The sequence below is a fragment of the Pectinophora gossypiella genome, chromosome 8 (genome assembly GCF_024362695.1).
Source record: "Pectinophora gossypiella chromosome 8, ilPecGoss1.1, whole genome shotgun sequence".
Lineage (NCBI taxonomy): Eukaryota > Metazoa > Arthropoda > Insecta > Lepidoptera > Gelechiidae > Pectinophora > Pectinophora gossypiella.
In genome coordinates, this window is record NC_065411.1 from 3297850 (window position 1) to 3320687 (window position 22838).

A 22838-nucleotide genomic window follows, 5' to 3' on the forward strand; every position below is an offset into this window, starting at 1 on the left:
ACATTTAAGATAATTTTCAGGAGTAACAAACATTAAAGTAGGTTACCTACTTCGTGAGAGGCATTGAAATTTTAGTAAAGATATTGGAGCATAGAGGTAACAACTTGAGTACCTTTTAAAGCTCTCCAACTCCACAGTCATTAAGTTTCATTTACCTTAAGCATATTGATGTACCTACTTAAATCGATCCGAACTTTAGACAGGAAAATAAGGGGCGTTTTATTTGCAACTTTTCACTTAACCATTCCATCTTCACAAACTCAATCCCATTTTATCAATTGTCAAAGTTTAAAAACTTAATCCACTTAAGGACCCTTTAGGGGGAAGTCTCAGTGCGCATGACATTACCCTAGCGGGAAAACCAAGGACATTCGGTGGACGGCAGTCGCGTGGGTCGCACGCGGCATCGCCATTCGAATATCGAACGCGATCGCGGCCGGTGACTTGTAAACACTGGCCACATTTCGAATTTCAAATTCTAAAAAAAAGGAACTTAAAGTGACTTTTTAAATTAAGTTTAAAAATAGAAGTGTACAAAAATAAAAAGTAAAAACAATTATGAAGACAAGGACGCTTACATAGTGGGAATTATAATGTGACTAATGAACTTTTGATTTGTTAGCGTGGACGTGAAAATGTACGACTAATGTTATTTAATTAATTGAGCGATAGAAAAAGAAAAAATGAAGCTTTTGTCGCTAATTGCACTATGCGGTGAGTATTCATTTAAATTACATTTAGAGTTTGTTTACTCAAACTTTTGGTCGTTTATTCTGCGTTAATTACGACATGAAATGTTGAGTTCCCCTCTAAAATAAATATAGGGTGATGTTTTTATTCATTAAAGTGAGCATTGCGATTTAAAAAAATGACTCTTGTTTTTACCGGGTATGAGTTCTAAGCTCGTCTCGGTTGACCGGCACTTTTGACATTCCTCTTGATATTTGTCCCGGCAAGAAGTGAATGCCATCCATCAGATTATATCTAATACATATATGTATACTAATATACTTATAAATTAGACATAGGCAGTATGGTTGTCTATCTTCTCCAACCGGTTGCCATACAACCATAAAGTTGAAGATGATGTTATTTTTTTAATATTTAAATAACTTTTACGTTTACTTTTCTAGTAGTATTTTAAATTAGGAATGCAAACCACATGCAGTACAATGTATGTAGCGACATTAAATACAAAATTAACCAAGTTTTGCGTTTGATATTAAAACATTTTAGAAACTGAATTATAATTATTTATCTTCTATTGTCGTAATGGATTTATTATAATATTAAAGGATGAAAGAATATATCTAATTACTATTTGGGTTAAGATTACTTTTCAATTCACAATCATTATTTACTTATTTATCTTTTTATTTAATTAAATAATTCTTATAGAGCCTCTCGCTGTGAGGTCGCAGGTCTGAATCCCAGCATGGACCTTATAATAATAATATATAGCCTTTTATTCAGATCGCTTGATACAATGGATTTTTAAACTTATTTAAACAACTAACATTAAAAACTTAGACTTATTAAGTATGAATAAAATTAGATTAATATTTGTTGCTTGGTTATCTTTCCTAGATCTGTTTGCCAGTCGGCAAAGGACTCCTCCAACGGTCCTCCTTAAGGTCCATGCTTTATTCATACTTAATAAGCATGGACCTTAACCTATTTTCAAATTCATGTTTGGATCACAAATGATTATCACGTGCTCAGCGATGAAGGAAAACGTCGCGAGAGAATATTCACAAGAAATGCTTTTCGATGGTATAAGACCATGTGACTTAACCTGCATCGGACTCGTTTTTCCTCCGGTTTGGAAAGCCAGACTGGCAGTCGCTTCTGTAAAAGATCAGACCTGACAAATCTTCAGCTTTAGGTAATCGGACCCTGCGAAAAAACGGGTTAACGCTAGAGAAATGATGATGTAGCGATAATAGGTGTTGGTGGCAATAGGCTCGCCTCTGTGGTCCAGTGGTTGAGCGTTGGTCTCACGATCCGGAGGCCCCGGGTTCGAATCCCGGTGGGGGACATATCACAAAAATCACTTTGTGATCCCTAGTTTGGTTAGGACATTACAGGGTGATCAGCTGATAGTCCGAAAGTAAAATGATCCGTGCTCCGGAAGGCACGTTAAGCTGTTGGTACCGGTTACTACTTACTGATGTAAGTATATAGTCGTTACATGAGCCATGTCAGGGGCGTTGGCGGCTCAATAATAACCCTGACAATAGGGTTGATGAGGTTGGTAATCCACCCCATAACCCACACGAAGAAGAAAAAGGCTCGCCTCTAATTACATGGGTGTTAAACATACGAGAAGTCAGTGTACACCTCTATCGACTCCTTCATGGAATCAGGCGTTAAGTTGGAGACTAAAATCACAATAAACCACGTCGAAAAAATCGTATCGCTGATCCGTTGCTTCATAAAATAAAATAGCACCTTTAAATAATGAAAAAAAAAAAAATGTTATAGACGAGCGACGTCTCCTGGCACAGGCATACTTTGCTTAAAAGGAGACCCCAGCAATTTAGTTTTAAGATTTACTTTGTTAAAGGACAAAATACATACATATATTTTTTTGTCATAAATGAACAAGCCAAATAACAAACTTTCGCATGTATAATATTTGTAGGGATTTAGCATGAGGATAACGGTATTTATTTTTATCGCAAAATGTATTCCATTCGCATTAAACGTAAACATTTTATGTATTCATAATATAACTTATTTTATCGCAGTTCGAAATGTCAGATGTCAGACATGTCTCTTGAGATAGCCTATTTTCTCAGAAAGACATAAAATTGTTTATAATTAAAGTCATACATAGATGCTACTTTACTACTTCCTACTGGAGTAAGCAGAGACTATGGAATTCCATTTGCTTCGATCACAACACACTTCTCTTGCTTCCTCCACAATCATCAATCGTTTCATACACGCACGCCGGTTCAGAGTAGACCGTACTGAACTTTTTCTAAGGATATCTCCAATTTGGTCAATGTACGTCCTTCTACGTCTTCCTCTGCAGCTCTACCACCAACCTTCGCTTTATAATACAATACAATACAAATACACTTTATTGCACCAAAATAAAAAGAAATAATCACAAAAAGTCTCTTAACTAAGTACATGGCAAATGGCGGCCTTATCGCTTAAAGCGATACTATAATTATAATACTGCTTTCGTAATCCTAGTAAGTAGTATTATAGTTCATCATCATCATCATTATCCTTATACGTGTGTCTCAGACGATTTATGACGTCATTGCCTCGAAGACATGCACTTTCTTTCATGTCTGTGCAAGCCAATCCTAGAGTATAGTTATATTCTTGCTGTTATATGGCAATAGATACAGTTCACTAACTATCACGTTGCTTTACTATAACTCTGGAACGAGGATACTAAGTTCATCACGCTATTCTAACTACCCCAATTGGAAATATAGTATTATTTTTATACATTCATACATACTACATTATTCTCGTAGCCCCGTATTCTAGTGTGAATCAATTTCTTTCAACCTAAGGTTACATACATACATACATAAACTCACGCCCGTAATCCCTAACGGGGTGGGCAGAGCCACAAGTAATCAAAGACAACTTGCAGCCACTGTTGATACGAAGTCCAAAGATGGATATGATGAACCTTATGGTGATAAGGGATCAGCCTATCGCCCATAACATTAGTCCATCATGTTAGAGGACACAATCCCTTTGTCGGTTTTTACGACATGCCCGGGAAGAGAAGCAGCTGAACGTGTTCTATGTTTTTTATATGCTCCCAGAACAGTGTAGAAGCATAGCATAGTATTATTTTTATAATTTTAGCTAAACCTGCACAAACTTCAGGGCAACAATTTGACTATAACATAATATATTATATATAGACGCTAATACACAAATAATCCTCGCCAGCTATGTTTAAATTCCGTGTGTATGTTTAAAGAGGATGAGTGTGTTGCCATTAACCGGGCATAAATCCTGAAAACCACGTGATATTAATTATTTATAATGCAATCGTGGAGGAGCTCGGTGGCGCAGCGGTTAACGCGCTCGGTCTGCGATCGTTGAAGTAAAGCAACTTTCGCAAAGGCCGGTCATAGGATGGGTGACCACAAAAAAAAAAGCTTTCATCTCGAGCTCCTCCGTGCTTCGGAAGGCACGTTAAGCCGTTGGTCCCGGCTGCATTAGCAGTCGTTAATAACCATCAATCCGCACTGGGCCCGCGTGATGGTTTAAGGCCCGATCTCCCTATCCATCCATAGGGAAGGCCCGTGCCCCAGCAGTGGGGACGTTAATGGGCTGATGATGATGAATGCAATCGTGAATCCAAATTCTTAAAGTCGAATTTACTGGTTTAAATCTAGAGCGCGGATGATCCGAGACATTAAGAACTAAGTCAAGCGTTCTCGAAACAGAGTTATCACGGATTTTTAACAAGGCGACGACCTCGTAGTCCCGTGGTTGAGCGTTGGGCTCACGATCCGGAGGTTCTAGGTTCGATTCCCGATGGAGACATTTCACAAAAATCACTTTGTGATCCCTAGTTTGATTAGGACATTACTGGCTGATCACCAGATTGGCCGAAAGTAAGATGATGTTAAGCCGTTGGTCCCGGTTACTACTTACTGATGTAAGTAAGTAGTCGTTACATGAGTCATGTGAGGGCCCTTTGGCGGCTGAATAGTAACCCTGACACCAGGGTTGATGAGGTTGGTACCCCACCTCACAACCCACACGATAGAAGAACAAGGCGAAGCTAGCTACCCCAGCTTGTGAATACAAGGTGCTAGTGATACTGAGGGGGGTGATTCAGACCATATGCACAGTAGTTATCAAGTGAAATTTTCCGTCGCTTGATAACTCCTCAAAATAATGATCTGAATCATCCCTCAAAGTTTTCTTTACAATGACACTAATACCCTGTTTAGTCGTGAAATTACATTTTTTTTATAATTCTAGTTTTAAGCCGTAATTTCTGTCGAGCAACATTTTGAATCCCGGATTCAGTCTCCGGAGACACAAATCTAATAATGAAACAGACACAAAACTTAATCAACAATATAAATACAATTCAAATAAGTTTTTCCCTGGAGCGTGGAAGTTGTCTCAGGCAGTTTTTTTCCTATTCAGCTCGAGATGGGACCGCGATATCGGACCGGACGGTATTTCCAATAAATAATATCCCGGATTTATCTCGGACATATAACTCAGTTTTCCCTGATTCGGTCATTATTATCTTCGTTCTATCTTTAGCACGACGACTACCATTATTGGAACTATTATGTAACCTAACGGGTTGTATTTAGGAAGCAAATGATTTGCTTCCTATTGTTATAATGCGGCAAGATTCACTAAGTACACCGAAGGACGTAATAATAATATAATATGCGATCCCGACGACCCGATTACTCTAGCCATAGAGGCAATCAACTCGCGACACCAAACACTTCAGGACCCCGATACCGACTCCGCCGTGGTCGACGATTTCCCTCAATCATCGCTTATCGCTATCGACCCACTAGGGTCGATTAATCCTTTCAAATATTTTTCCTCTCATCATACATACGACCTGAGCCGAGGTTCGCGCCCAACTGGGCACCCTCAGGACTGTTGTCTTAAACGTTGTACCGGGTGAGAGCTTGAAGCGCTCCCCATTAACAAATCTACATTAACACGTCAAAAAAAACTAAGTGTACTTACGTATGAATAACGCCCTTTGTGTCCTTATTGCCATTAACCAGGCACAAATCCGCGCGATATCAATTATCCATGATAAAAATCATGAATTCAAACTCATAAAGTTTCGAGCCCGAGCTAGGATTCAAACACGTGATGTAAATAACGCGTTCTCCGAAGAATCGAACATTCACATTATACATTAAAATGTTTACTTAATTCATTTCTGCAGAATATAATTCAATAATAACTGGAATTGAACAACAAAAACAAAAGGGTTGGAAACACCGTTTTACGTAATGGATTTATAAGAATAGAGCCAGTTATTTTAGGCTCGAATCGCTATTTAAAAAGTTACAGCATTTAAATATTTCGAATTTCCGACCCTTATATCTTTTAAGAAAGGGGAAGTTCATAAGGAAAATTTGGAACCGGGAATAATAGAAAAGTGGGAATTAAATATTTACGAATTTTAGGTAGCTAGTCGTACCTACCCTCGGACGCCGAATTCGCCGCAAACGGACTCTCTTTGGGTCGTTTTCGGATTATGTTCCTGTAAAGGTATCGAATTAAAGATTCCACGACGACGCACTTTGTGAGAAGGTAAAGGACGCTACTCGGCTTACGGCGGTCCTTCAGAGGCTTTACAAAGAGGTTGAATGCTACTGCAATGTAAGCTATTATTTACTTTGCTTTTTCTGATTTTTTTTCTTATTTCTTTTACTGGATTAAAGCTTCTAATATCGGACTTCATCTATATGATATTCATCATCATTATTATGAGCCGTACGACGCCCACTGCTGCGCATAGGTCTCTCCCAAGGATCGGTCCTGCGCTGCCCGCATCCAGCGGCTTCCCGCGACTTTCACCAGATCGTCGGTCCACCTTGTAGCGGGCCTACCCACTGAGCGTCGTCCGACACGTGGTCGCCATTCGAGAACCTATATGATGAACAGACAACTTATGGATATAAGTGTTGGTAATAACTTATACAACTTAAAGCTAATACACGTGTCAGTGTTGTGCGACACTGGGCACAGCAGCGTGCAGCTTCAGCCAGTGCCGCAGCATGACAGGTTGCACAGGTTAGGCAGGTTGCTGACACACTCAAAAATAACCTTCCTTTTTGCTTCGCCGTAGTCGAGTAAAAAAACAATCTAATTCAATTTAATGCCGGACTGGGAGCAAATAAAACACTGAACAATTTCAGCTGCTTATATTCTCGGGCATGTCGTAAAATCTGACAGAGGGATTGTGTCCTTTTCTAATATGATGGACAAAATTGTTACGAGCGACAGTAATTATGAAAAAATAATCTTTAGGTAACAGCCTCCGTGGAGTAGTGGTTAGAGCGTTAGGCTCACGATCTGGAGGTCCGGGTTCGATTTCTGATGAGGACATTGTAGAAATCACTTTGTGAGACGGTCCTTTGTTTGTTAAGGATTTTTCAGGTTTGAATCACCTGATTGTCCAAAAAAAAGTAAGATGATTCCGTGCTTCGGAGGGCACGTTAAGCCGTTGGTCCCGGTTATTATCCGTAAAAACACCTCCACCAACTCGCATTGGAGCAGCGTGGTGGAGTATGCTCCATACCACCCCCGGTTGATTGAGGGGAGGCCTGTGCCCAGCAGTGGGACGTATATAGGCTGTTTAAGTGTTTATGTATGTATGTTATGTTAGGTAATATGCCTGTTTTAATTTTTTGTTGGATTTCAAACGAATACCCAAATAAAATCAAACTGACGTTCATAGTAACAACGAAGAAGCCTAAAAAAAGACAATTATAGGTATGCATAAACAAATTGTCGCTGTTGGATCTCCTTTGATCCGATTAGTCATTGTGGCTGTAAATACAAAGGCTCGGCATTTCAGCAGCTATTGTCGACTTCGTTAACGTTAATTTTCATTTAAAATTTGTCAATTGTCGACAAAATTAAACGAAGTTTGCCGTTTCTTGACAACGTGATATGGCTGGCGCGACGCCAGCTGTATTGTAGCTTGCTCTTTGTGGGGCTACATTCCAAACAATGCTGAAACGAATGAAAAAGGTAAATGGAAAAACTTTAATAAATCGGCGACCCCCTGTCACCGCACAATGACGTCACAGAAGCCCACCAACTTGCCATCACTTCCCGCCCCACTATAAAACAAATGAACATTATTCTACCACGCGATGCGACTCAAAGCAAACAAACCTAATATTAAATACGAACAAAACCTCGTACTTGGGTTTATCTTCGAACACAGGAAGTCAATATCATTACTGTAAACGCAAAAATATCCTAGAATATTTTTGTCGTCTTGCAAATGACACAATTTTCACTAACACAGTTGGTTCGACCATTATAGACGGCGATACGGCTCACCACATATCGCGTTGGTCTAAAAGAAAGCTCGACGAAGTGTGGGTACTTAGTTCACCTTGCGATGGATGTACCTCTGATATGTCGTGAACTTAAATGATTGTTATGTTATGTGTGTTGCAAATTTCCAGGTAGATCTTGCAAGTTTGCACTTGTAAGTTCTCACTGGATGTTTGCAAAAACACTTACAATGTACGACGATTCAACCACTTATATGGTATAATATATTATTTCAGTTCAGTTTCCTAATTAGTGCCCTAAATATACAGTGCTATACTTATGTTGGCGACTGTACCGTCACACCCCGGACATCTCATACAAACAAACTCGATTTACACAGACACTACACATTGACATTATCGTACACGCGCATCTGTGTGTGTGACGTTTAAGGGCTGCCAATTACGATACCTAATTTAACCGTCATTAGTTACTTAGGTAGGTTATAAATATTGAGGTTCACAGTCATAAATAAATAGGCTTTACACTTATAATTAATAATTCACATTATTTTTACATTAAGCACTTAGCCTAGGTTAAATTTTATTGCAAATGAACAATCACCATGAGAACTAAATATTTATAGACGCCACGCAGGCGCACCGGCGCGGGCAATTACTGTGAGAATAAATATTTGAATCAAAAGAAAGGACATCGACCTAACACCGACGGCCAATTTCAAATTTCGAACATATAAACTTAATTCATATAAACACTTCACGATTCAAGACTAAACTATCTTCTAAGAGGTAAACTTAGCTCTGCTGCTGGTGGGGAGCGGAAAGTTACCGTTCTATACGTAGTATCATTAACCGCGATCTCTGTAATTTTATCCTATATACCTCTGTCTACTCCTTTGGGGTTACAGGTGTGATACTATGTTGTTGTTGATTAGTATTTGGTACATCAACTCCGTAATTTTTTGTTATTATCACTGATTTATCACTAGTACTTATATATTATTTACTCTAGCAACACCTAAAATATTTAAGTACTTACTTACTAAAAGTAAACTAGATTCATCTGCCTGAATTCTGAGAACGGTTGTGCCTGGAAAACTGTACTCAAACATGATTAATTATTAATTAATTTTATACGACTCTGTTACATTAAGTTGAAAATATCCCAGATTTTCTCCAACAGTGATCCTTGAAATGAATATTGAATAAGTCAAGGTCCTGGGCCCGTAATAAAATTCTCATTTGCAAAATGAAAATGTAGATGGGAAAGTTTACTTGGGAAAGAAAACAACGACTCTGTTCGTCGTCAGCTAAGTACACTTAATCGAAGTTGCCGTTTCTTTGGATTTCTTAAAAGACAAATTATTCAAAATGTACAATCGCTAAAACTAAAGAACCTTAATATAATAAGAGTCAAAGAGCTAGAAAGTTCGGCGTTCAGGTGTTGATTTTGCCGAGATTCGGCGCGACGTGGAAATCGTTTGTGGAAGCTCGTTACCAGCTTTCTCGCCGGCTATTGACAGCACCACGCCCGTCGCATGGGAAATTGTTAATTCCATTGAAGCAAAACACATAGGAAACCCACGTACAGATCCCGCGCGACGCTTGGCACCCTTCCAGTCAACGACTGTGCTTTACTATGGCGATTATTTTCACTGGTGCACTATTCAAACTGCTTCGGAATCCAACGAGTGAATAGACATGAAAGAAATTTCGTGTGCAACGACCGACTGTAATGATGGCCGTTTATTCTTTTGAAAAGTGCGCTCGCAGGAAACTCGCAAATAAAACTGTAATGGGGTTCTCAGATATCCGTGAAAATTTTATTTTTATTTTTCCCTTTGCGAGTGCACGTGGTAGGTAGTATGCAAACCGGGAGCGATTAGGTCATTGTGATTTTTCCTGCCGGCTCGCAGTGTGCGAACGAATGCACGCGGTTTTAATAAACTTTCTGACAAAACAACTGCGGCGACACGAAATTGGCCTGTAATAACCGATTCTGAACACCCGACTGTGTTTTTTAAGCGGGATTCGTTTATGTTTCCAACGATCGTAACAAAGAAAGTAAAAAAGCCGGTCAACTGCGAATCGAATTCGCGCACCGGGGGTTCCGTACGAATTACCCTAAATTAACATAATGTAACATTGTGTCACACTTGTATCTCCGAAGGGGTAAGGAGAGATGTACAGTCATGAGCAATATAATGTACCCGCTTTAGGACTCTGTCGCACTAACATATTTGATATTTAGTGAGACTTACAGTTCAATTTGTCAAAAAAGTTGATGTGACATGGTACCAAAGTGTATAAATATTAATGCTCGTGACCGTAGGTATAGTATATACACGCAAACCTCGCCAGCTATGTTTAAGTCCCATGTAATAGAGAGCGAGCTTAATGTCAAAAACCGGGAACAGATCCTAAAAACCATATGACATGAATTATCTATGACCGAAACATGAATGCATGAATTTAAAGTCATAAAGTCGAAATCAGTGGTTAACAAAGATTATATTCATGTTCAGAGGCTTTGCCGTTGAAAAAAAGATAATCTTCATACATCGACGTAGGTCGCGATAAGTTAACCAACTGCAAATATAGACAGAGGGACAGACAACAAAGTGATCCTATAAAGGCTCAGTTTTTTCCTTTTGTGGTACGGAACTCTAAAAAAAGCGTTGAACAATTGGACAATTTTCGAAGCAATATACAGTTTAAAGTTGCCATACCGTTGCAGATTTAGTGCCTTAAGATTTTCAATTCAGAAAGCCATTATCGCTATCCTATTCAAGGGATAAGCGCACTTACGCCTTTTATGACCCATCGGCTAGACCGTCATTCGTCAAGTGCAATGGACATGTCAATCCATATCCATTTGAGACCCTTCACGACCATCCCATCCATTAGCTTGCCCTAATTACTATAGTCGTTGTAAAATGGTGTTAGGTACTAGGGATGCTTTTGAGCACGGCATTGCATAGGAATTGTCAATTTGGGCTAATGGAAACATAAGTAAGCGAGGTTCCACGTCGCGCACCTAAATAGCCCGCCTACAAGCCAATACGACTGGTTCATTCCGAATAAAATAGAATCTGATCTCGATACGGCTTACGTATACGGCTTTCCTTTTTTTTAAAGAACGTCTAGAGCCCTGTGCCGAGGTTTTTCTTGCAGCTTCTTTTCCCCGGCTATACAGGTTGTGAGAAGCTGCAGTAGTTTTAGGCGGATGAGACGTTCGTTATGTAAAATTGACGATTCAAAGTGTAACTATGTTACCTATTGAATAAAGATATTTTTGAATTTGAATTTGAATTTAGTATTTATATATTGAAAGTTGCAAAGTAATTTAATTCAATACTATAGCTCAGATGCGAAATAGTGACCGTCCTTAGCGTCGAAGCGGTGGTGACTTGTTGTTTACTCGAAGGACGAGACGCCACAAAACCGGCAGGCTCTTAAATGTGATTGGGCCACAAGTGTACAACGCCATACCTAGTGATATCTGGGGTGCACCCAGCGACGCGTGTTTCGGAAATAAATTAAAACATTATTTGGTTCATAATACCTATTATGACCTAACAGAGTTTCTCAATAACATAAAATTAGGACGACTACAATATAGCGATGTAATTTGTATATTATGATTTTATTGTGATGTAATATTGAAATATTGTAAAGTAATTTATAGAATGTGTATTATATATCGAAATATTTGTTGACGTGTAATATTTATTATGAATAAAGAATTGAATTGAATTGAATATAAAACATAGATTAGGTACTGTTAAGGCCCGCCTCGACCGCTTTTCCGACGCTCTCCTCTTGTTCCATAATGACTGGGTTGGTTGTGGGTTGTGAGGTGGATTACCAACCTCATCAACTGGTATCAGGGTTACTATTAAGCCGCCAAAGGCCCCTGACATGTCTCATGTAACGATTACTAACTTACATCAGTAAGCAGTAACCGGGACTAACGGCTTAAAGCGCCTTCCGAAGCACGGATCATCTTGCGTACAATCAGGTGATCAGCCTGTAATGTCCTAACCAAACAAGGGATCACAAAGTGATTTTTGTGATATGTCTCAACCTTGAATCGAACCCAGGACCAGGAACCGTGAGCCCAAAGCTCAACCACTGGACTACAAAGGCCACTACAAACGAAGTTATTGGAAATATACCTTTTTCTTTTAAAAAGTTTGTGAATATTTTTCTTACTATTTTAACATTATTTTAGTACGGTTTCTTCCACAGTGATAGCTTACTCTTGTTTGTTTTACGTTCATTATGTCTTCGACTATTTCTTCTGGTAAAAAAGTCGCTTTTTCATATCGCTTTTTCCATTATGATCTGCCGGGCGTTCATTCATCATTAGGAATCAATTAGTGATTATTCAATGAGAAACATTTCAGGCGAATTTTCCCAAAGAAAATACAGATGTCGCTCTACAGATTTACCTTAGTTCCTCCTTCGTTCCTTTCGTTTACATCGTTTATGTCCCTACCGGGAATCGACCCTCCGGATCGTGAGCACAACGCTCAACCAATGGACCACGGAAGTTGTCAATCCTTACCTGGATTGAAACTAGTAATCCAGAACTCCATTGTGAAGTTCAAAATGGCGCTTTCGTATTTTTACTACAAGGCGACGTTATAAAGCCTAGGCGGTAGTCCCTAAGTTGAACAGTACTGCGTAGATACGTACAAATACAGGATACACAGCGACACTTCATTATATTGGATCCCCTCGGGCTAAACTAAAGACATTAGATGTGTCGCTTTCAAAGGACTATCTCTTATATATCTCCGCACAAACTCGTAAAGACAACGTCTTGGCTATATAAAATCATGGCGTCTTTTTATGACAACTTGGGTAGCGTTAGTGATAGAGTAATTCTTGAGTGATCCAGAGATTATGTGGCAAATATTTGGAGTGGAGCCAATTATGTTAGGCGAAAACGATTAAACCAGTAATCCGGTTATGGGAGATTGGATTGCGCTTTGGTCTAGCGTAATACGAATGTTCATAGTGGTTCGTATTCATCGCTGACTCCTCTTTCTGCAATTACTCGAATTAATTTGCGGTAGCTATAGATACGTCGCGTAGATTAGCTAAATTGATTTTATGTGTAAGTTATTTGCATATTCATTCTGAATTTCCGATAGCTTCATAATAGTCACCTAGTAACAAAATCTCATAGACACGCTAGTTTGAATCCAAGTAAAAAATTGTGTTCTCAATTTTTACCCGAATTGAAATTACCTAAATTAAAGACATCGAGGTTTTGTCGAAGAAAATTCAATTCGAATGTATTTTTTTTTAAGTGCTTATGTGAGTTTCACTTTAAGGTAAAGATAATAAATATATACTCAATATATATTAGTGCGACTATTATTACAATTAATACTTCGAATGATTATGAATATTCAAAATAATTAACCCAATACAATTATAGTCTCATAGTTTTAATTTGAATTTTCAAGTTATTAAATCTGAAATCCGATAATAACTTGTTTGTGTTCTATTAAAGTATTTAATACATTTTATTAATAAAGGGAGTACATTCATGATATCTAATTGGCTTCTTGACAGTTGTAATAATAAAATTTTAATATGAAATATGACAGAATTGGTAGTTTATCATTTGTCAATAATAATCCAATAGTTTTTGTATTAAGATCATTTTTAATTATTTTATTTAAAAAAAATAAAAATATGACTTTTTATCTCTGACTTTCAACTATTAAAAGACCCGAAACACGGGCGGCCATGATGCTTCGAAATGTGACGTCACCCATTTCATTGTCAAGCAGCAATTAGTTCCAGGCAACCAGTGGCAAGAAAACATTTATCACACTTTGGTGCGGGCCGGTGCAAAATCTTGTATACAATAAATACTTACAAACAGCAAACAAACAACATAAATAATACGTATATATACAAAAAAAAAACAAAAACACACGATATAATACGTTTAAATAAAAACGGTTAGATAAAAACGGTTTCCAGGATTGGTCTATTGGCTTTTTGCGAGAAGATTTGTTAATGATTTACTGTTTTGTTTTTTTTACATTATTATTTTAATTTTTTTTTTGTGTGATAGTTTACCTTTTAATTTTGAAATTGTAATTTTTTATTTTTTATTGTTTTTCATGTTCATAGTCTTATTTTTCTTTTTGTTTCTTTTTTCATTCATTGTTTATTTTGTGTTATATTAGTTTTTATATTGTCTTTTTTTCTCGTCATACAGCGCATTGGATTACACTGTAATGTTGTATGTACCTTTATAAATAAATAATAATAATAATTACGTACGTGGGAGTTAAACGTATGTGTAAAGTTTGAAACTACGTGTCCTACAGAATCTGACCTTTGAGTTTCTCATTCTCCAATGCAGCAGTCATTAAGTGAAATCAAAGGCATTCGCGTGGCTAACAGCTTTGACAACCGATCTGGCAAGGAGAGAGGTTTCCACTCAGCTGCGAAATTCAGTTGATGAAACAATGGGTTGCGGACATGACTGGTACAGCGAAAATTGGACGTTTTACGGAATGGCGAGAAATGATATGCGGTGGTTTTCAATTAGGCCGTGTACAAGATAAATTAAATTCTGATCTATACTTATAATAAATCTGTAGAGAGGTCAATTCTGTACATTAAATATTTTTTCAAAATAACTATCAGGGGGTGATAAGTGATCGATACTGATGCCAAAAATGCAATCAGTAAAATTTTTGTCTGTCTGTCTGTCTGTCTGTCTGTCTGTCTGTCTGTCTGTCTGTATGTTCCTTATAGAAACAAAAACTACTGGACGGATTTTAATGAAACTTGGTACAATTATTCTTCACACTCCTGGACAGGTCATAGTATACTTTTCATCACGCTACAATCAATAGGAGCAGAGTAGTGAAGGGAAATCCTTTTGTATGAAAAACCTAAACCACTCAAGTTAGACGTTTGAAATTTGGCATGAAGGTACCTTAGATACCGTAGAGGTGCACTAAGAAAGGAATTCCCGAAATTCCTACGGGAACGGGAATTAGCGGGAAAATCCTTTTGTATGAAAAATCTAAACCACTCAAGTTAGACTTTTGAAATTTGGCATGCAGGTACCTTAGGTAACGTAGAGGTGCACTAAGAAAGGAATTCCCGAAATTCCCACGGGAATGGGAATTAGCGGAAAAATATTTTTGTATGAAAAATCTAAACCAATCAAGTTAGATGTTTGAAATTTGTCATGCATGTACCTTAGATACCGTAGAGGTGTACTAAGAAAGGAATTCCCGAAATTCCCACGGGAACGGGAATTAGCGGGAAAATCCTTTTGTATGAAAAATCTAAACCACTCAAGTTAGACGTTTGAAATTTGGCATGCAGGTACCATAGGTACCGTAGAGGTGCACTAAGAAAGGAATTCCCAAAATTCTCACGGGAACGGGAATTAGCGGGAAATACCTTTTGTATGAAAAATCTAAACCACTCAAGTTAGACATTTGAAATTTAGCATGCAGGTACCTTAGGTACCGTAGAGGTGCACTAAGAAAGGAATTCCCGAAATTCTCACGAGAACGGGAATTAGCGGGAAAATCCTTTTGTATGAATAATCTAAACCATTCAAGTTAGACGTTTGAAATTTGTCATGCAGGTACCTTAGGTACCGTGGAGGTGCACTAAGAAAGGAATTCCCGAAATTTTCACGGGAACGGGAATTAACGGGAAAATCCTTTTGTATGAAAAATCTAAACCATTCAAGTAAGATGTTTAAAATTTGGCACGCAGGTACCTTAGACACCGTAGAGGTGTACTAAGAAAGGAATTCCCGAAATTCCCACGGGAACGGGAATTAGCGGGAAAATCCTTTTGTATGAAAAATCTAAACCACTCAAGTTAGACGTTTGAAATTTGGCATGCAGGTACTTTAGTAAACTTAAAGCTTAGTTGCAACAGGATATTACAAAATTCCCACGGGAACGGTAGTTAGCGGGAAAAAACATTTGTATGAAAAAATCAAATCTAAATAAAAGGAGAAACTGACTGACTCAGTGACTGACATATCAACGCATAGCCTGAACGGCTAAATGTAGGCATTTGAAATTTGGAAGGGACATAGCTTAGGTACCGTAGAGGTGCACTAAGAAAGGAATTCCCGGAATTCCCACGGGAACGGAAATTAGCGGGAAAATCCTTTTGTATGAAAAATCTAAACCGCTTAAGTTAGACGCTTGAAATTTGGCATGCAGGTACCTTAGTTAACTTAAACCTTAGTTGCAACAGGATATTGCAAAATTCCCACGGAAACGGGAGTTAGCGGGAAAAAAACATTTGTATGAAAAAATCGAAACCGCGTAAGATAGATGTTTTCAATTCAATTCAATTAAATTATTTATTGCATTCCATGTAGTACAATGGGGTGTTACATAGGCATAGGAACTAAAACATGGACCCTGTAGGGCACAGCAACGTTGAAGGGAAGAGAGGAAGTGTGTATTAAAATTAAAACTCAATGAACAATCAATTTAAAAAAAATCAATTCAATCAATTGATTCAATCTAGCATGCATGCATACCTTAGTAAAAATAAAGTTTATTTTTGGCTGTATTTTGAAAAATGAGAGTTATTGGGAAAAAAATTGTATGAAAAAATCTAAACTGCATAAGTTAGATGCTTGAAATTTGATATGCACTCCCACACACACAAAGATCTCTCTCTTATATAACACGCCACGCGGACGAAGTCGCGGGCAAAAGCTAGTTACTAAATAAAAACTCATCTAAAACTAACGAAAAACATTTTCTTTTTTCCATTTATCTTATTTACGAACTTTAAACAAGAAAAACGTAATAATAAGTCACAGATTTTATGACTTTTTTATGGCGTGAATCAAATATTATAATCTAAAAAATTAAACAGAATCTTATCTAATTAGTTTATACTTTATTAAGTTTTTGCTTACTTTTTTTTCCTTTTTTATCTTTTTCTTTTAAGTAATCTTACACGCTTACATAGTAGGTAAATCACTGATAGTTCCTAGCTTCAAAAGCAGCTTTAAAATCTTAATTACAACACTTATTTTACTTTTACTTTGCATATTTATTGTTTTATCTATAACACTCTGGAAGTTCAATATAAGCAACCAATCATAATAATAATCTACATATAATAAAATGAATTGTGGTTCGTTAGTCTCGTTAAAACTCGAGAGCGTCTAAACCGATTTGGCTTATTTCCTGTAATATTAGTGGAAGTCCAGGAAAGGTTTAAACGATGAGCAAATATGGAAAAGGGTGATACGAAGTTCAAAAATATCTTTATTCAGTAGGTAACATAGTTACACTTTGAATCGTCATTTTTTACATAACGAACATCTCATCCGCCTAAAACTACTATATTATCTTAGCCGGGGAAAAGAATCTGCAAGAAAAAAGGTCATCAAGTGATATAATAATAAAGTTAATTTAAAAAAAAAAATACATTATGCGTTGAAATCCTTTCTCACAAGCTAGGTGACTTTATATTTTCAGAGACAAGAGTGCCTTCCCAATATGTATTTGTGATCTAACTAAACAGAGGTGGTGTGAATGTGTGTGTGTAGTGTGTACGTGCAGCACGGCTGAATGTGTGAGTCAATCATCAAGGTTACTACATTTCAATGGGGTAGCAACACACATCCGAAACACATCCGTCGCAAGATTTTTCTGTTAGACCAACGTGATAGGTGGTGGCCGTATCGCCGTCTGTAGCGGTCGAGCCAACTGTGTTAGTGAAAACTGCATAAACGGCCTATATACGTCCCACTGCTGGGCACAGGCCTCCCCTCAATCAACCGGAGGGGGTATGGAACATACTCCACCACGCTGCTCCGGGTTGCAGCGGCGGGTAGGTGGAGGTGTTTTTACGGCTAATAGCCGGGACCAACGGCTTAACGTGCCCTTCAAAGCACGGAATCATCTTACTTTTTCGGACAATCAGGTGATTTAAGCCTGAAAAGTCCTTACTAAACAAAGGACAGTCTCACAGAGTGATTTCGACAATGTCCCCATCGGGAATCAAGTGCAAGTTCGGTACCGGGTGAACAGGCGCTCTCCGTTTGAGAATCAAGCCGGTGAACCACAGGACTACAGTGATCCCAAGGTTAAGTGTAGGACTTAATACCAACTAAACCGTAGATCACTAGACTAGATCACTGGCTAAAAATTTGTCCTGACATCCTTGAGATGTCCCGGCCAAGTCCTTGAGATGTGAAAACTGCACTTAACCGGCGTGAACCGGCGCTCTCCGTTTGAGAACCAAGCCGGTGAATCACAGGCCTATAGTGATCCCATGGTAAGTGTGGGACGTAATACCAACTAAACCGCAGATCACTAGAATAGATCACTGGCTTACAATTTGTCCTGACATCCTTGAGATGTCCCGGCCATGTCCTTGAAATGTGAAAACTGCACATAAAATAAATTAATAACTCATTGGTGCAAGTCCGGTACCGGGTGAACAGGCGCTCTCCGTTTGAGAATCAAGCCGGTGAAGCACAGGACTACAGTGATCCCAAGGTTAAGTGTGGGACGTAATACCAACTAAACCGCATATCACTAGACTAGATCACTGGCAAACAATTTGTCCTGACATCCTTGAGATGTCCCGGCCAACCTAGCTCATGCTCCACCAAAGCACCGAATGTAATGCTATGACACTGCGTCACTCCGACACTGGCTAGTCGCCAGAACTGCCTTTTTGCTGTCGATACCATCTGAGAGTCATAAAACACCCGTAAGCTTTCACACGGTAATATTTTCCGGGGAGATGAAAAATTTAAATGAAGTTCCAAACGTGTCGGGCATCGAATATGAACAGTAGCGAGCCAAATTGCTGAACAAACTAGCTATCTACCTAAAGCTGAAAACAGACCAAAATTCTTACACATTGTAGGTACGCGCTGTCAAAAGTTTCAATTTTGAATGGAATTATAATCTCTACTGTAGAATAGTAAATTTTTGTTTTGTTTATATTATGAATTTTGTTTTATACCAGTCACTAAAGTAATTCAGTCAGTTAATAAGGTTATTGTTTTTTACCTTACTTAACATCTAATCACATTAAATTGCTATAAATTTTGATGACGTGACCAGAAGAATTCGACGGGTCTTGTCACTGGATGGCATTCGAATTCGAATTTTTCAAATTAATAAAAAGTCGATCTTCTCTGTTCTGTGAAAGTAAGTGACTTTTGTTTGGTAGATAAAGACACGAATCGATATAAGTAACTTTAAAAAAAAATGTTATGGCTAGGCTTAGTTTTGCTTTTAAAATAGGTATTATAATATTTGCTCTGAATGGCACAAATAGTTGGTCGGAAAATATCTACCAAATGTATCTCATTCGACTGATAATGAATGCTGATAAATATTAATATTGCTATATTGAGTCGAAGCATAAAAAAAGGAATACTTACATTCATTTTCCTCTATTTTCTCATTATCCATCTCAGAAATGACAACTAAAATGTATACAACTTATTTATTTGAAAATATTTGATTAATTCTCCTTACCGTAAATTGTGCCTACTTTAATATTCATAATTTACTTATGAAAATAAGACAGAATTAATTCGGTTATCAAGTAGTCTTATTTAAACATGTATTCGAAACGAAAGCGATTACAAGTAACTATACAAAACTGGGCAACCTTATTTAAAACTATTTTGATGTGGTGTTACAAACTCGTCTCATACAAATTAATTGAGTTAGAAGAGTGCTGATTTATTCAAGTAAACAGAGCAGTCGGAAAAAATCAACCAATAGGATTGCTTTAATTTCGTACTTAATTTTATTTGGTCAATTTTTGCTTTGCACGTTTTCGTTCCAAATTCAAAACGATTATGAGATTCGATTTGTTCTGTAGTAATATTGATGTTCGTCTAATCTATAGACTTAGAATTTATTCGCGTTTACTTTTTTTTCTTAAATGGCTTCGCCTTCGCCTTTAGGCAATTATCAAAGTTTGGGAAACATGGATATAAAATTAGCGGAAAGGACACGGAAAATGATTAGTTTGGGTTGATAATAATATAATAATAAACATACGTAAGTAATTACATATTTAAGGAGTAGGTTTTTACAATTTTATATTATTATTTTATTAAAAGGGGCTAATAGATATTATAGTCATTGCTATAAAATAAATAAATTATAGAAGTAGGAAAGGGAACGCGTATTAAAAGCAGTTGGGAATCAAAATATGTCCGATCATACTGAGGACATGAGAAAAATATATGGTTAAGGTCTCCATATTCTTCACAAGAGCATTATTATTAATAATTATTTAAAAGCATTCGAATTGTAGGAAATAGGTAAAAGTTCTATTAAATGGGACTTAAACATAGCTGGCTAAGAGTGGGTGTATAAGTACGGTCACGAGCATTAATATGTATACAGTTTGGTACCATGTCACATTAACTTTTTTGACAAATTGAACTGTAAGTCTCACTAAATGTCAAATATGTTAGTGCGACAGAGTCCTCAAGTGGGTACATTATATTGCTCATGACTGTACACCTCTCCTTTGGAGTTACAGGCGTGCTGTTATGGTATTTTGTTATGAATTAAAACTTTAATTAGAATTTTGCCTTGTTGTTTATGATTTTGTTTCCAGTTTCATACAAAATTCCGCCTTTCTGGGCTGCGTTCATCAAGTTTATATTTACGAAGAAATATGTTTTAATAAGATAAATATTCTTAGATTAAGTATAGATATTTGATCCACCCTTTCGTCCTTTCACTTTAGCTTTGTAGTCTTTTAATTAGTGGCGTCAGTTTTTAGCGACATCTATTGACTTTTCCGATCACTTCTTTATATTTTTAAATGTCTTTGACTTATTCTATGTTAGGTTAGGGTGAAGTAAGGGTGGTATTAATAAACGAATCTCAACTGAGGCTGCCCTCAAGATCATGCTCAAGTGACAAGTCTCTGTTTTTATATGAGAACTGTGACATTGACATGATCTTGAGCGCAGTCTCGAAGCTGAGATTAGTTTATTAATACCACCCTAAGTGTTTAGTTCTAAAGGTGCTGATAGACTTGTGCATTCACTTGTCACAATTTTTATATTTGTCGAACTGAACAACGAGCCGAGCCAAGCATAGAGCCAAACAGTGCTATGAACATTTTCATCAGCAAGAACGCTCGATAGAATGCTCGCTTAAATGTTCTCGTATTGTAACATTCGCACAAATGCTCATTACAAGTGAATGCTCAAGTTTATCAGCACCTTCAGGTTCTTTACATAGCGATGATAATTTTGGAAAACTTAACTAGAAAAAAGAGTTTACGTGTTTGTATAACTTGACAATTCAATCAATCAATAATTCCTTATTGCACAAACACATAAGTAAGGACATGTACAAACGTATAAAATAAGCACGATATAGGCGGCCTTATAATAATAATTTGATAATTATGTATACGCCGTTTCTCATCATCAAATACAGTAAAATATTACTTTCAGTCGAACTATCGCGAAAATATTTTGTCGACTTAAACTAATTACAAAGTTACTCCTTTGGGAGGGCAAGAGGGCATGTTACACGCACGTCGCTTTATGCTGTTCCAGGGAATGAAAATGGATAGTGAACATTGCTATAGCTAGCCTATGGACTTGTTTCACCTTATATACCAATAACTATGTATTTGGGTAGTTTCGAATTGTAGCGTTGACAGCGACTTTCCGAACGGCGACCCGCGCTACGGCGACGGCGAGTGGCCTTATTTTCCCTTTACGTCGAGCGAGTTTGATAAATTATAAAATTCTGATTACTAAATAAAGACAGATCTAAAGGTGACAAAAAACGTTTTCTTGTTTCTATTTAACTTATTTGTGAATTGTAATAAAGAAAAATGTAATAATAAGTGCGACATTTTGTTACGATTTTCTATGACGTCACAGGTTGCTTTTCATACTTTCACTGTAATTTCGTATTTCGAAGTTTAGTAAAAAGTAATTGATTTGACTAGTTAGAAACTACCCTATTAATAATAATAAGGCTTCGGCCCCACGCACGCCTTCCAAAAGTCCGGGCCTCCATAGGCCCGAGATATGAAAAAGACATACAATAATAATAATCTTTGTTGAACATAGGCTTACAATTTTACATTAAAAAAATATAGACAACTATAATATGACCAGTTACTCTAGATATGCGGCGGTCCCTGCACTAAGCTCAGCTTGTATCGCAGGGGCCAGAGTACGATTTCCTGTCAGGATTTACAAAACCCATGATACCGGGTTCTTGCCGCGTTAAAATCAGGCGTATGAGGCTCCCGATATTTCATCACTGTTGCAAGTGCCATGATCACGGGATGACTGATGAAATTGGAGTGGAATAGGTAAATCCATATTTTTCTAAGGGCAAGCATATCTGTCTACCCTCCTTCTTTGCCGTTTGTTTCTAGATTAAACGGTAAGAACCCAGTATTATGTGTTTTAATTATGATAAGGACCGAATACACCTCAAACAATTTTCTAATTGCCTAGATTTTTTTGGGATCCCAAATTGTTGACAGTTTCTGAAAATTATTGCATTAAATCATATATTAAAAAATACGATTCGATTAGTTAAGTCGTTTAAAAAAAACCCTCGCATAAAATAAGCTATTATACCGTTTTTGTTATGAATTAGATTACTGTAGAACAAAAAAATTTTTAAACGAATATAAGTGAAAAAGAAATGGTATAAATATTAAGTTGTCTTTGATTACTAGTACCTCTGCCCACTCCATTAGGGATTACGGACGTACACATACATACATACATACATAAACTCACGCCCGTAA

General features: G+C 37.4%; 1 protein-coding gene across 1 annotated transcript in view; it reads left to right on the top strand.

Moving 5' to 3' along the window:
• The first annotated feature begins 385 nt into the window (after nucleotides 1-385).
• LOC126368972 (uncharacterized) overlaps nucleotides 386-22838 on the top strand; it is a 74679-nt gene continuing 52226 nt past the window's right edge. The window contains exon 1 of the mRNA XM_050013245.1: nucleotides 386-714. Coding sequence (XP_049869202.1) covers nucleotides 684-714 — 31 coding nt within the window. The 5' untranslated portion in view covers nucleotides 386-683. The remainder of the gene's footprint in view (nucleotides 715-22838) is intronic.